The sequence below is a fragment of the Vigna umbellata genome, chromosome 2 (genome assembly GCF_029865625.1).
Source record: "Vigna umbellata cultivar VRB3 chromosome 2, Vumbellata_1.0, whole genome shotgun sequence".
Classification (NCBI taxonomy): Eukaryota; Viridiplantae; Streptophyta; class Magnoliopsida; order Fabales; family Fabaceae; genus Vigna; species Vigna umbellata.
In genome coordinates this window covers 40,809,920-40,825,691 of record NC_142166.1, presented here as the reverse complement: position 1 = coordinate 40,825,691, position 15,772 = coordinate 40,809,920, and the positions used below count along the sequence as shown (strand labels likewise).

The window sequence follows — 15,772 nt, the reverse complement described above, 5'->3', positions numbered from 1 at the left end:
TCCTATAGAATAAGTTAGTTTCTATTATTTTTTTATTTATTTTATGTTTGAGCCATACATGTAGGTATGATGCATGTGTCATCCAACCTCCTTTTCGAATTTCTTGTCAATCAGTGACCTTAAAAACCTATTATGATTATATTTTTGTGGTTTATAGGTACCGTTAAAACGATTTGAGTTGAGGTAGGGGTTTTGGGCTATTAAAGCGGTTTAAGCTTTTCATCATGTAAGGGGAGCTAATGTTTCATTCAATTTTGTTTTAAGATGTATGAATTTGTGTCTGAGATGTCATAAGAAATCATCTTTGTTGAATATGCTATAGTTGAGATGATTGTGAGTGATGCTTATATATTGATGTATATTGTGTGTGTCTGAGAAGTGGTATTGGTTTGAACTTTTGACGCTATTGTGTTGGAGTATAATTACGTGCAAAACTGATGTAGGATATAAGTTGGTAAAAAGTAATTGTTCCAGGAGCTATTTTTAGTCTAATTTGAGATTTTGGTATGTAAATTTTTAGAGGAACAATTTTGGAGTGATAACTGATATTTGAAATATGTTTTTATGGTCGTTTTAAACTTGTTTAGGATCTTAGTTAGCCAAAAATATGATGTTGATTTGAGAAGTGGAAACTAGGTAGAATTGTAGGTTGAGTTTTATGCTATCTTGGTCCATTTTAAGGGTTTTAACAAGTAAGAATCAAAAGGAGAAGGTATGTGATGAATATGAAGGTTTAAGGCCTATTTTTGAGTTAATTGAGACTTGTTTAGATTCTTAGTTTGCAAATTGTCGGTTGTAATGTGTATAATTAGTCATAGGTGTTTTGGAGTGGTTAAGTGATCTAGTGCATCTTATTTCTGATCAAATAAGCAAAGTGATTTTCGATTTCATCCATAAACATATTTTTGTATCAATTTTAGTAGTGTCAAAAAAGTCAGTTCAAAATGTCTTTAAATTTATTTAATCTTGTTAAAAATATTTAATTAAAATATTTGTACAACATTTATAAAAAAAGTTAAATTTCGTTTTAGTTTTAAAAAAAAATTACTTTATTTTAAAAAATATTAAACAGAAACAAAATAAAATCTCAAAATAAAATAAGATTAAAACAATGATATATAAAATTATAGTGACACATGATACAAGTGATAAATTTTTATTTTTAAAAATAAAAATAAAAATTAAATAAATATTAAAAAATAAAATAAAAATCATGAAATAACAAGTGACATTCTTTTAGTAGTATTATTGCATGCTTTTTTCAAAATAAAAATTAAATTGAAACACGTAACAGTAAAAATTTTCCTGCATAGATAGGATAAATGACGTAATTAAAAAAAATCAAATTAAATAAAAAAATGTAAAGGTTTAATCATTTATAACATCCTATTTTTATATTTTTACAGAATTTTTTCACTTAGGTCTTCCCGATTAGGTCCAGATTGTGAAAAATATGAATGACGTTAAAAAATGATGTACCTGGCAAGGTGACATTAGCATGTTTAATGACGTGACAGATTATGGTAAACTAGTTGGATTTGTTTTATTTAAAAATTGAGGACTTGCCGTTGCCGTTAATTTGGTTTGTGTTTTATGTAAACACAGTTTTAGTTTAAATGATGATGAGAGTGGAAGATGTTTTGTACTTATGTTCTACCTTTATTCCATTTTAATGGAAATGAGAGTTGTTTGATGTGTCTGAGTAAGAAATTTAATGGAAATGAGAGTTGTTTGATGTGTCTGAGTAAGAAATTGAATTCTGTGTTTTAGAAAGATGTGTTTGAGTAAGAAATTGAAGTCTGTTGCACCAATACGCAATTGTCATTTATCACGCTTGGGGGAGACCCTCAATTCTCCAACGCATCACGCACACCAGCAACCGCAAGCCACAGTCGCACAATGTCCAGCAACCCTAACCCTCCATCGAAATCGCCACCATGACGCGCAACCATCTTCGTCGCCAGATCCCGTCAAACGCAAGCCTCTCCGCCAAAGCGTCGTTGCCTTCATTCTCATCCAAATTCCATGGACGCTGCACCTCCGTCATCAATCTCGCACAACCATGGAAGCTTGCTTCTTCGCCGTACCTGCAAGCGAAAACCCAATCGCGATTGAGTTCGAGTTCGCATCCTGCGAGAAGTCGTGTTCGCATCTTCGAACCTCCATCATCGCCTTCGCGTTTCCATCGAGCCCAGTTTACACTGTCATCTCCTTCGCGCGAACCGCCGCAGCGCAACTCACCAGCAACGTCAACCTGAAAAATCAAACCAAACCCATATCCAGAAAACTACAACAGAAGCCATAGCATCTTCTCCTCTACGAGCATTCAAACCTGCAAAGAGGAGACAAAATCCCAAATCAAAGAAACCCTAAATCGCATCCAAGTTACTGGCGCATCAACAGCGGCAAGATCGTGTTTCTCGATGTTCGTCATCTTCCTCGACTGCCATCTCCTCCACTCGCATGACCTACAGAGGAAGACCAAGAAACCAGATGCAGCCGCCGCAGAAGCAAGAGAACGTCTTTCCCTGCAAAACCCTAATGTCATCTGGTTATGGCAAGGCCTCAATTTCTAAATACAATAAATCCAATTAACCGTAATGTAACGCCACATCATTAAAATCTAATGTCATGCTATCACGCACGTTACTTTTTGATGTTCTATCCAAATTAACGACAAGCCTCAATTGATTAATTTTTTACAATCAAGATTTAATTAAGATATTTTACTCAACCTAATTAAGAAAATCCTATAAAAATAGAATATTTTAAATGATTAAACCAAAAATAAAATCGAGAAAATCCTATAAAAATAGGATATTCTAAATGATTAAAAAAAAATAAAAGGACAAAAGTTGTATTTAAGCTTCTTTCATCTTATCTTTGAGTATCCAATCTCCAAACCAAACATTCACAACTCTATTAGAAAGGGAGAGTTTTCTTCTGTTAAGATGGAGATATGCACATAAGCAAGATACTGAAATTCACGCCTGTTCTGGATGAAAAGATAAATTTTGCTCACAGATGAATGCTTTTATGTTTCAGACCAATACAGCATGTCATGATCCACATATTGGTGTCCCACAAATCAGGACATGCAAAAGCATGCGAGAATTGAAGCAAGTGCATGCGTTTTTTGTCAAAACAGCACGAACCCATGACACCACAATAGCAACAGAGATTCTTAGGCTCAGTGCCACGTCTGATTTTCGTGATATTGGGCATGCCCTCTCAGTGTTCGACCAAATGCCTAACAGGAATTGCTTTGCTTGGAACACTGTGATAAGAGCACTTGCTGAAACCCAAGATAGGCTCTTGGACGCCTTCTTTGTTTTCTGCCAAATGGTGACCGAGGCAACGGTGGAGCCTAACCGGTTCACTTTCCCATCTGTTCTGAAGGCGTGCGCAGTCATGGCCAGGTTCGAAGAAGGGAAACAGGTTCATGGGTTAGTTCTTAAGTTTGGATTGGTGAACGATGAATTTGTTGTCACTAATTTGCTAAGGATGTACGTGATGTGTGGGAGTATGGACGATGCTCATGTTTTGTTTTATAGGAATGTTGAGGGTGTTGATGATGTGAGGAGGTTGGTGAGAGAGGAGAGGAGGGGAGAGTTTAATGTGGTTCTATGCAATGTGATGGTTGATGGGTATGTAAGAGTTGGGAACCTTAAGACTGCTAGGGACTTGTTTGACAGGATGGCTCAAAGGAGTGTGGTTTCTTGGAATGTGATGATTTCTGGGTATGCTCAAAATGGATTTTATAGAGAGGCCATAGAAGTGTTTCGTAGGATGACGCAGATGGGAGACATGTCGCCGAACCGGGTCACTTTGATCAGTGTGCTGCCTGCGATTTCGCGTCTTGGAGCGCTTGAGTTGGGGAAATGGGTGCATTTATATGCAGAGAAGAATAAGATCCGGATTGATGATGTGCTTGGTTCGGCTCTGGTTGATATGTACGCCAAGTGTGGGAGCATTGAGAAGGCCATTCTGGTATTTGAGGAGCTACCTCAAAACAATGTTATAACATGGAATGTTGTTATTAGTGGTCTTGCCATGCATGGTAAAGCCAATGATGTGTTTAATTATTTGTCGAGGATGGAAAAATGTGGAATATCCCCGAGTGATGTTACGTACATAGCCATCTTAAGTGCTTGTAGCCATGCAGGCTTAGTGGACAAGGGAAGATCATTTTTTAATGACATGGTTAATAGGGTTGGATTAGAGCCTAAAATTGAACACTATGGGTGCATGGTTGATCTTCTGGGTCGTGCTGGTTATCTTGAAGAAGCAGAACAGCTTATATTGAGCATGCCAATGAAGCCAGATGATGTCATATGGAAGGCTTTACTTGGTACTTGTAAGATGCATAAAAATATCGAAATAGGTACGCGTGTTGCGGAGGTTTTAATGCAATTGGCTCCTCATGACAGTGGGGCATATGTGGCTCTCTCCAACATGTATGCCTCATCAGGGAATTGGGATGGAGTTGCAGAGGTGAGGTTAATGATGAAAGACATGGATATAAGAAAAGACCCTGGATGTAGCTGGATTGAAATTGATGGTGTTACTCATGAGTTCCTTGTTGAGGATGATTCCCATCCTAGAGCCAAAGACATACACTCAATGTTGAAGGAAATTTCAAACAAGTTGAGCTTGGAAGGTCATATGCCAGATACCACACAAGTGTTGCTCAAGATGGATGAGAAAAACAAAGAAATCGTGCTGCACTACCATAGTGAGAAGATTGCTGTTGCTTTTGGCTTAATTAGTACACCCCCGAAGACATCACTTTGTATTGTGAAAAATTTGAGAATTTGTGAAGATTGTCATTCCTCAATGAAATTAATCGCAAAAATGTATGAGCGAAAGATAGTTATTCGAGACAGGAAGCGCTTTCACCATTTTGAACATGGTTCGTGTTCTTGTATGGACTACTGGTGAGTGTTCTTAGAGCTGTACTTGAAGTGCTGAGAGAAAGAAGATTGTATGCCAAATTGTCTAAGTGTAAATCTTGGATGGTAGAACAGCACTAAGGAAGGAAGGGAGAAGCTGGGAGTGCACGGGTTCTACTTCTTAAGGAGAAGAGTTGGTAGATTCAAGGAGTTGGAAGGGATCCGCACACTGCATTTCAAGATTCAAGGAAGTCTTCAAGAGGTAAGGGGAGCTAGATCTTTTGTTTGATTGATGATATATGTTGTGTTTGATGCAAATCTGGGAAGAAAGGGATGATAAAAATTGGGATTTTATGGATTTCTGGGTTTCTGGAAAACCTGCGATTCTGCAGAATTCAGCAGAATCGCGCGTTCGTCCAATTTGATGCCAAAATTGGACGTTCGTCCAAATGGCTCGACCAAATAGTGGTCGGCCAAAATAACATGAGCGTTCAGTTTTGTGTTAACGAGCGTTCGTTCGTTTGCAGTGATATAATAGACGTTCGTCCCAACGGTATACAGGAAACTAGTAATTTTAGGTGTTCGTCCCTAAATTGATATGTACGTGATCTTGAGCGTTCGGTATTGAGTATTAGAAATTGCAGTCGTTCGTCCTTAATATGGATTCTTAAGTTTAATCTTGATCGTTCGACCTTAAGTTTAAGTCTGGATCTTTAAACGTTCGGTTTTGGTGTGTAAGAAAGCGTTCGGCCTTGGTTAATTGTGATTGTGAGCGTCCGGCCGTTATTTGGTATTCTTAGGTTTGGATTTTGAGCGTTCGATCATGGTTTAATTTTTTTTGTGAGTGTTCGGTTTTGATTTAATTCTTATTGTGAGCGTTCGGTTTTGGCTTGATTATAATTGTGAGCGTTCGGTCTTGGCTTAATAGTCTTAAGATTGGAATCTTGAGCGTTCGGTCTTGTTCAGTTGAGCGTTCGGTTTTGATAAGGTATTCTTGTTTGTGAGCGTCCGATTTTAATTTGGATTCTTAAGTTTGGATCATAAGCGTTCCTTCATGGGTAATTGTGATTGTGAGCGTTCAACTTTAAGATAGTATTCTTAGGTTTCAATATTAAGCGTTCGGCTTTTGCTTAATTGTGATGTTGAGCGTTCGGTAATAATTTGAGATTATAAAGTTGAATCTCATAGCGTTCGTCCAAATAGCATAGTGGCGTTCGGCGTTTGTGTTCGGCAAAGGTGTTCAATCTGTTCTAAGACGCTCGGCTAGTAATTCAGGCGTTCGGTTTAGCGTTCATCCACAAAGCTCGGCCATAATATGCTGAGTGTTCGCTTTTAAGTTTGACGAGAGTTCGCGTTCGTCATGAGTGTCGCGTTCGGTCTTCAGTGTGACGAGCGTAGGCGTTCGTCCTTAAAGTGTAGGGTTCGTCCATCCATATGAGTGTAGCGTCCGTCCTTCAATCTGAGTGAGCGTTCGGTCTTAAGGTGGAAATTCTTAGGGTTCGATGATGAGCGTTCGGCTTAAGTATCAATCTTAGCGTTCGTCCTCAGAAGTTTTTAAATATATGGTATTCGGTGAGAAGTGTTCGGCCTGTTGTTGAGCGTTCGTCCTGTAGCGTTCGTCCAAAGCAATTTGATGACGTTCGGCCTAGTGCTCAGTAATGACGTTCGTCCTAATGGTGTTCGTCCTGGCGTTCGGAACTGACGTACGTCCAAAATGTGGTTCGGCTTAATGCTTGGAAAACGACGTTCGTCCAATGACGTTCGTTCCATAAAGGGTTAAGTGAATAGTGGTCTTCCAAATAGTATTCTACAAATTATGTTGTATAAGTTTATTTTTCTTTTGAGTTGAATTATGTGTACTAATATTTATATATTGAGAAGTGATATGAGTGAAAGTATGTGAATGAATGAGATAAATGTAAATGATGGATTTGGGGTATGATTCGGACATCTCGGGGAGAGATGGACGAAAGTGGTTATGTGAAGTATTGTGGTTGTTCTGTATAATTGTATGGAGCTTTGAAATGGTATGTCTATCCCTAAACTCAAAGCATTGTTCATACTCAAGTAGAGAAGAACAATGTGAGTGGTGAGAGTAGAGGGAGGTCCTCGTCTATAGTCTTTGAATTTAGACATAGACAGATTGGGGGATTTACCTTGCTAGTGTTGGAGAGAGACCAGCTGAACTATGCAAGTGCAAAGACGACCAATAGTTCGACAGTTATACAAAATCCGGATGAGTCGTGTGTTGGGATTTACCTTGCTAGTGTTGGGGAGTGCCAGCTGAACTATGCAGGTGTAAAGATGAGTCGTGTGTTGGGAATTTACTTTGTATAGTGTTGGGGAGTGCCAGCTGAACTATGCAGATGTAAAGATGAATCGTGTGTTGGGAATTTACCTTGTATAGTGTTGAGGAGTGCCAGCTGAACTATGCGAGCATAAATATGAGTCGTATGTGTGGATTTACCTTACATAGTGTTGGGGAGTGCCAGCTGAACTATGTAGGTGTAAAGATGAGTTGTATGAGGGTATGAGATGTGGGTTAATGAGTATGTTTTAATTATTCCTGTATATGTATTTACGTATGATGACATGAATTAACTATGTTGTATGTATAACATGCTTTTTATATCTAACTCACCCTTGCATTGTTTGTGTTGTGTGCCAATTTGGATATATTTTCTTTGGCGATAATCATCCACTTGGATGGGAGCAGATGTTGTCGAGGAGAGTCCCTTGGAGCAAGAGCTGGAGGTTGCTGATGTTGCAGAGTAGTCTTCTTAGAAATTTCCTGATTGAACACTTGTAGTGATCAATCCTTTCAACTGTTCAAGTTTAAATTTTCACTCCTTTTATTTGGATGATTGTAATTTCACACTTAAATTACACGTCATATTCTGATTGTTCTCTATATTTGAATGTTGACGTCTTTATTATATAATAGGTTTAATCCTTTACTACATCCCTATTTATGTACGAATTTCTCAATTGGGTCCTCGTTTTTTAAAGTGTATCAAAATGGTCCCTAATTTTGAAAATTGATATCAATTGAGTCCTTTCCGTTAAGTTGGCTGGACGGCGTTAAAAAAATTGATGAGTGGATGCTGAGATGACGAACGAGCGCTCGTCCACCTGGGTGGAATAGCTATCAAATGTTTGAATGCATCTTCATTAACGTCCTTAATTTCTCGCATCAATTATAACGCCGTTAACTGGATAGGATTGAATTGATACAAATTTCAAAACATAGGTACCAAATGCCTACATTTTTAAAACCGGGTACTAAACAGAAAATTACCTCCTAACATGGGGACTAAGTAGGTAATTAAGCCTTATTTTTAATAGTAAATCTTATTTAATTCTTAAACAAGTGACTTTCGTAAAACTATTTATTTTAGAAAAAAATTATTTATGAAATGTCTAAAATTATTACTAGAATAAATGTGAAAGCAAAAAAGTTATTTACCAAAGAATAAAAAAAGTACATAAGTTTTTAGTTTTTATATTTTTAAAATTAGAAATATTCTAAACTTGATATATTTTAATTTAGAAAAAATATAATTTGTTAATTCAAAATACTTGACCTGTCTATAAGTGATACATTAACATTGGTAGTTGGAGATCGCTGAACCGACGAAAATATTTATCAAACCAGCCACGCCAAAAGTAAGATTATCACTGTTCGCAGCAGTGAAAATCATCAGACAAACAAAATGAACTTAGACATTCCAGAAGCTTTGAATCACATTTCAGGTTATCAAATGATTTTCCGGTACTCTAAAACTAGGTTCTCTCCACAACAAAGGAATGATATGCTCGTATCCACCTCGATACTGTCATTACCTTCTTGACCTTTTCTCTTCCCTCCTCTCAAAATCATGTCTTACTTTTGACTCTGGTCTATCACTATCACTTCTATAAAACCTGTTATCTTGCTTCCTATCATAATCTTCTCTTGACCTTGGTGCAGATTCATCTTCACTGTGTTTTCGAGATCTTCTGTCTTCCCTGTTACTATGAGGTTCTCTTGCCTTGCTTACAAAATCATCCTCATCCTTCCTCCGGGGTCCTTTATCTTCCCTTATGTCCGAATCTCTCAACTTGAGTTCATACTCACCATCATCTGGCTTTATTGACCTCTTGTCTTCCCTTCTACGATGATCTGTTTGCTCAGGAATATCATCGTAATCATCCTTTCTTGATTTCTTTTCTTCTCTCCTATATCGCTCTTCTCTCGAATTATGTTCAAATTCATCATCTCCATACCTTCTTGATCCTTTCTCTTCTCTTCTATTATTATTTTCCCTTCCCTTATATGTATCATCATCATCACGCCACCGCCTTGACCTCTCTTCTCTATCACTTCTCTTAGGTTGGTTGTCGAATGCAGCATCATTGGAACGGGCTTTAGAACGTGAATCTCTGTCTCTAGTTTCTGAATTATGATTTGGTTGATTGGTGCCAAATCCCCTCTCTTTTTTGGGACCCTCAAATTTGTCGTGACCCCATTTTGGATTGTCTTCCTTCTGACCCCAACCTGTATTTGCAGCTCTCTGTATAATGACAACAAAGACAGTAAAAAAGATGAAAAGGTGGCTGCGTAAACCCTCTGTATGTAAGATGTTGTTCCAAAATTTTGAACATTTTACAGCACAACTTCAAAAGTTCAACTATAGGCAAATCAAAAAGGAGGAGAAACAATTTTCAACCGAACAACCACGACAACAAAGTGCAGCAAATTACACTACTTTTCCTTAGGATATATTTCAATTAAAATGCCCTCGCTCAAATTTTAATATTTAAATTTCCGCTAATATCCAAAATTTGATAGTGGAGGTCTAAACTAGTTGTTGATGCTGCCAACAATAATAGCAAGAGGGAGGAAATCCTGAGAAGCTAGTTTATATCAAATGGAGCTTCCGTATAATGCATATTCACTCGTGTATGAAGGAATGTAAATTGTACATATAGAGAGAAATGCAGTCATTTAAGTATTTCTTGGGTAAAGAAAGTGTAATACTCAATAATTGAAAGCCAGGATGACAGAGGAAAATACATGCAGATTTCACGTTAGAACTTAAGCTGTATCAACCATTAATACACTACAATGAGCAAACTTACAAACTATATCAAATTAGACTCATTACAATTTTAGATTACAGTCAGGACATATAAAATTCTCATTCAAAACAGTGGTTCATCAAACAATGCCAAATTTCCATTTATTAACATGTTGTCAAACAATGCCCCTTCATTACATAATAACATTCAGGAACATATGACATTATATACCAATATAACGCTGATCTTTGAATAAAAATCAAAACGTGAATGCAATTCAATTCCATAATTCCATTTCTGTTAAGACTGCAATTAGTTTTATTAAACACGGGGAAGGTATCATGTGAAACTTAACAGTAACCAACAATATCAAAGTGTCATAGACCAATAAAAATCTAATTCCAATAAGTCAAAAGGCACTGCATACGAATACTAAAATTTAATTTACAAAATATAGACCTTAACTCCAAGTTTTCACCGAGTTAATAGAGCTATCATCCACATATCTAAAACATAGCATAAAAAGAAAAAGAAAAACAAATTACTCTGACATTATCATATAACAGTTATCTTACTTGCTCATCATGAGAAAACTTGCAGCATTATTCTAACATCATCATACAACAGTTATCTTACTTGTTCATCATCAGAAAACTTGCAGCATTTCTCAAACATTGTCATAAAACAGTTATCTTACTTGCTCATCATGAGAAAACTTGCAGCTAGCTCCACGAGTACAATCACCCCTTTGAAACGCACGACAAACGCCCCGTGCCTCCCTCTTCTGCCGCTCTGTCTCCTCGTCTTCTTCCTCTTTCTTCTTGTACTTGTCAACATGGTCCACCCTAATAATTCTACCCATAATCTGAGCCCCATTTAAATTATCTGAGTTACACAAATAAACATCACAACGAAATTCACCATTGTGTCCATTAAAAAATAAAGAAAATAGAGACCCACCCACAGCAAGATTTGTGCTCCTTTGATCCTCATACGCAAGAAACGCAAAACCCTTTGATTTTCCGGTGCCCTTGTCTCTAACGAGATTAACATCAACAACCTCCCCATATCTGAGTAATAAAAAAAATATCATTCAGATTTAAAAGAAAAAGAAAATAAAAAGAGTTGATGAATTGAAATGGAAAAGGGAAGCGAAATACTGAGCAAAAACGGCGAGCAGGTCACCCTCGGTGAGATCGAAGGGAATGCCACCGACGAATACGTAAGCGGAATCTTTGTACTTGGCGTGCCACGAAGCTTGTTCGCCAATTCCGAGTGCAGCTTCTCTGGCGTTGATATTCTGAGTGCGCTTCACCAGTGTTAAAGGGTTCATCTCTCTGCTCAAAACGAAGCAGTGCAAACAGAGAAAGAGGGAAATTGGGGGTTAGGGTAAACGTTTTTGACTCAAAGGTTCTATTTTTTTCTGCATTTGGACTAAATACGGATTTATTCCCTTCCACACATAAAATTTAAATTTACCTTCTGTCTCATTTAAATGTAATTTATTTGATCAAATTTTAAACTTTACAACTACAACTGCATTTGGTCAAACTTTCCTCTAATGTAAAAAAACAAATTAACTTAACAAATTATATTTTTTCTAAATTAAAATATATCAAGTTTAGAATATTTCTAATTTTAAAAATATTAAAACTAAAAACTTATGTACTTTTTTTATTCTTTGGTAAATAACTTTTTTGCTTTCACATTTATTCTAGTAATAATTTTAGACATTTCATAAATAATTTTTTTCTAAAATAAATAGTTTTACGAAAGTCACTTGTTTAAGAATTAAATAAGATTTACTATTAAAAATAACTTATATTTTGAAGTAAATTATTAAATAAATACGTAAAAATAGAAAATTTAATTATTTAATTTAAAAATTAAAAATAAATAAACATAGATAAATCGATCGATAATGTCGTTATGGTAAAAATGTGAAATAATGTACAGTTGCTAACAAAATTTGTCGAACTTTTTAAAGATTGAGTACAAGATGATAAATAAAAATTTCAAGTTATTGAAATGATTTTTTTCTATTTAATATTATTGGCTTAACTTCAATAAAAATTATTTAAAATGAGACTAGATTTATTAACTTAATTATTGGTTTTTTTATGGGAGTAGGCAAATCAGTCTATTATATTATCATAATAGATAGATTTTAAAAAAATTACAAAAATAAACAAAATGTGCATGTTAAATGAGTGATGATTAATTTGTATTGGTACTAAAAAATCATATTTAATGAGTTAATAATGTTTTTAATAAATCATAATTTTATTTAGGAAAACAAATTATTTACTTTCTATATGTTCTTACTAATTGTTTCGGTGGATAATTTTGGGACCGAGAGACTAACCTGTTGATGTGTTTGGGCCGCTCGCTCGCTTTCAAACTCCTGCTATTGGCCGATCGGTGTTGGCACAAACCGATCGGTCTTCCTCTTGACGTGGGAGGATGTACCTGCAAAAGGTACTCCGACGCCCAAGTTAGGCGTGTGATTTGAAGAGCCTCGGCTCTTAGTTGAATATTTAGCGAATGGTTATCCCTATTGAGTATTTGAGAGTAGCGTAGAGTGAATAATGCGTAAGTGGAACGTACCTGGCTTTTGGCCCTGGCTTTGTATTTATTATTTTCCTAAACTGATATGAGCCCAATAAAATATAAACAGAATAAGATATAAACAGATTACCTGGATATCCGGTTGGTTGTTGGTAACCACTCGGTTAATATTTTATACTGTACACTATGCCCCCCAAGTCCGAGTTAAGCGTTTGGCTTTAGCCGTGGTTAACTATAGGACTGATGAGTTTGAGGGAGGCTGCATTTGCGGAATTGAAAGCGTTTTACCGCTCGACCTTCAACATTAACCGAGCGGGATTTACCGCTCGTCCTTCAACAGGAACTGAGAGGAATTTACCTCTCGGTCTTCGACATTAACCGAGAGGGCTTTACCTCTCGACCTTCTACATTAACCGAGAGGGATTTACCTCTCGACCTTCGACTTTAACCGAGAGGGATTTACCTCTCGACCTTCGACATTAACCGAGAGGGATTTACCTCTCGACCTTCGACATTAACCGAGAGGGATTTACCTCTCGACCTTCTACATTAACCGAGAGGGATTTACCTCTCGACCCTCGACTTTAACCGAGAGGGATTTACCTCTCGACCTTCGACATTAACCGAGAGGGATTTACCTCTCGACCTTCTACATTAACCGAGAGGGATTTACCTCTCGACCCTCGACTTTAACCGAGAGGGATTTACCTCTCGACCTTCGACATTAACCGTGAGGGATTTACCTCTCGACCTTCGACATTAACCGAGAGGGATTTACCTCTCGACCTTCTACATTAACCGAGAGGGATTTACCTCTCGACCCTCGACTTTAACCGAGAGGGATTTACCTCTCGACCTTCGACATTAACCGAGAGGGATTTACCTCTCGACCTTCGACATTAACCGAGAGGGATTTACCTCTCGACCTTCGACATTAACCGAGAGGGATTTACCTCTCGACCTTCTACTTTAACCGAGAGTGATTTACCTCTCGACCTTCTACATTAACCGAGCGGGATTTACCGCTCGTCCTTCAACAGGAACCGAGAGGAATTTACCTCTCGATCTTCAACATTAATCGAGAGGGCTTTACCTCTCTGCTTTGATCGAGGAGTGCTTCCTAGTGAACGGGCTTTACCGTTCGGCTTTGAGAGGGCTTTACCTCTCTCCCGAGCGGGATTTACCGCTCGGTCTTTGACCTAGGAGTGCTTCCTAGGGAACGGGCTTTACCGTTCGGCTTTGAGAGGGCTTTACCTCTCTGCTGAGCAGGATTTACCGCTCGGTCACAGACTTGAGCTTTAGTGTTGACGACGAAATTCTTGAATGAAACTGGTAACTTAATGTTCGAGCATGAATTGCTCGGTTTTATTTATTGCATAATGAATGTTTAAGAAAATAACAAAAGTCTAAATCAAGAATTTAAATATGATATTAAATAGAGATTTGGATTCCTCTCTTCAGTTTATAACTCCGCGAACCGATCGTTCACGATGTCGAGTAGGACTGTGACTATAGTCGCGCCCCCGTGCGTTATTCCGATACGTTCGTTCGGGACTTCTTCTTTTTTCCTGTATGTACTTACGGAGATGTCCTGCCCGAATGAGACGTTCTATTTCGTTTTTCAGCGTAATGCATTCTTCTGTAGTATGCCCACGATTCTGATGGAAATGACAGCTCTTCCTTTCATCTGCATATCTTGGAGATGGTTTCGTTTGGAGTGTGAGAAGTTCAGTGTTTAGAGCTTCTTCAAGAACTTTTGCCCTAGGTGCGTTGAGGGTTGTATAGTGATGAAACTTAAACGTTCGGGGAGATTCCCCAGCTTTACCATTATTGTTGAACGGTCTTTTACCGTCCTTTCTACCTTCGGTTGCCTCAGCTTCTTGTTGTCGCTTTCTTTGTGAAATTCGCATATCCTCCATGCGGATGAATTCTGCTATTCGTTCTTGGAGCTCCTCCATAGTTTTTGGCGGTCGTGCATATAATTTCTCAGCAAAATACTCTGGTCTTAGACATGAAGGCAAATTGGTGATGATAAAAGATTGACTTACCTCTTTAACTCGTCGTGCAGTTTCCATATACCTTTTCATAAAGGCCTTCAAAGTTTCTCCCTTTTCCTGTTTAGTATTTACCAATTCCGCTGGCGTTACTTCCTGATTACGATTGGAGGCGTATTGCCTTTTAAAAAGGTTTTCCACAGTGGCGAAGCAATCCACTGTGTTTGGGGGAAGAGTGTTATACCACTCCAATGCTTCGTCCTTGAGTGATAAGGAGAAGGCTCTGCACATAACCGGATCACTGTCCGTGTAGAACATCATTGCATTGGTGAAAATCCTGAGATGATTGTCGGGATCTGTCGATCCATCATACTTATCCAACACAGGAGGGTTCTTCTCTGGCATTGGAGTTTGCATGATGATCGCAGTGAAAGGGAGCAGACTGGAGGGCCGATCGGTTCGTAAGGGGGATGACTCCCTTCTTCCCCGATCGTTCGGGTCAGTATGCCGAGATGGCTGCTGATTACGACTTCCAGCGTTATCATTGTGTTGGTTGTTACCCCGATCGGCTGTGGACTCCGAGTGTTGTGCGGACCGTTCGGCACGACCTCGCTCTGCTCTCAACATTGCAATTTCTTCTGCGTGCCTTCGTTGCATCTCTATGCTCCTCGTGGTCATCATTGGGTTTGACGCTCGGCCCCACGGTGGGCGCCAAAATGTTTCGGTGGATAATTTTGGGACCGAGAGACTAACCTGTTGATGTGTTTGGGCCGCTCGCTCGCTTTCAAACTCCTGCTATTGGCCGATCGGTGTTGGCACAAACCGATCGGTCTTCCTCTTGACGTGGGAGGATGTACCTGCAAAAGGTACTCCGACGCCCAAGTTAGGCGTGTGATTTGAAGAGCCTCGGCTCTTAGTTGAATATTTAGCGAATGGTTATCCCTATTGAGTATTTGAGAGTAGCGTAGAGTGAATAATGCGTAAGTGGAACGTACCTGGCTTTTGGCCCTGGCTTTGTATTTATTATTTTCCTAAACTGATATGAGCCCAATAAAATATAAACAGAATAAGATATAAACAGATTACCTGGATATCCGGTTGGTTGTTGGTAACCACTCGGTTAATATTTTATACTGTACATACATATATATATATATATATATATATATATATATATATATATATATATATATATATATATATATATATATATATATATATATATGATTGTTTTGGTTATATGAAATCACATGTTCC

The 15,772-nt window shown here is 37.9% G+C and overlaps 3 protein-coding genes across 5 annotated transcripts; 1 reads left to right on the top strand and 2 right to left on the bottom strand.

Moving 5' to 3' along the window:
• Positions 1-1,741: 1,741 nt before the first annotated feature.
• LOC124834115 (uncharacterized) lies at positions 1,742-2,648 on the bottom strand. Of its 2 annotated transcripts, XM_088107983.1 has the most exons (3): positions 2,333-2,648; positions 2,161-2,254; positions 1,742-2,087 (listed from the first exon to the last, which is right to left on the bottom strand). In XM_088107983.1, exons 1-3 carry the CDS (start codon positions 2,546-2,548, stop codon positions 2,047-2,049), a joined length of 351 nt encoding a protein of 116 aa, XP_087964109.1. In that variant the 5' UTR covers positions 2,549-2,648; the 3' UTR covers positions 1,742-2,046. The 2 variants fall into 2 exon arrangements, with proteins under 2 accessions (XP_087964109.1, XP_047164686.1); XM_047308730.2 differs by having other exon boundaries at positions 1,742-2,254; positions 2,333-2,628.
• Positions 2,649-2,878: 230 nt separating this feature from the next.
• On the top strand, positions 2,879-7,854 carry LOC124822490 (pentatricopeptide repeat-containing protein At5g48910). Of its 2 annotated transcripts, XM_088106826.1 has the most exons (3): positions 2,879-4,937; positions 5,028-5,154; positions 7,609-7,854. In XM_088106826.1, the coding sequence occupies exons 1-3, from the start codon at positions 3,025-3,027 to the stop codon at positions 7,699-7,701; spliced, it is 2,133 nt and encodes a 710-aa protein (XP_087962952.1). In that variant the 5' UTR covers positions 2,879-3,024; the 3' UTR covers positions 7,702-7,854. The 2 variants fall into 2 exon arrangements, with proteins under 2 accessions (XP_087962952.1, XP_087962953.1); XM_088106827.1 differs by having other exon boundaries at positions 2,879-5,154; positions 7,609-7,631.
• A 660-nt stretch (positions 7,855-8,514) lies between these two features.
• LOC148204007 (uncharacterized) lies at positions 8,515-11,377 on the bottom strand. The gene is made up of 4 exons (XM_088106824.1): positions 11,114-11,377; positions 10,914-11,023; positions 10,651-10,838; positions 8,515-9,445 (listed from the first exon to the last, which is right to left on the bottom strand). Exons 1-4 carry the CDS (start codon positions 11,284-11,286, stop codon positions 8,732-8,734), a joined length of 1,185 nt encoding a protein of 394 aa, XP_087962950.1. The 5' UTR covers positions 11,287-11,377; the 3' UTR covers positions 8,515-8,731.
• Between the last annotated feature and the right edge of the window lie 4,395 nt (positions 11,378-15,772).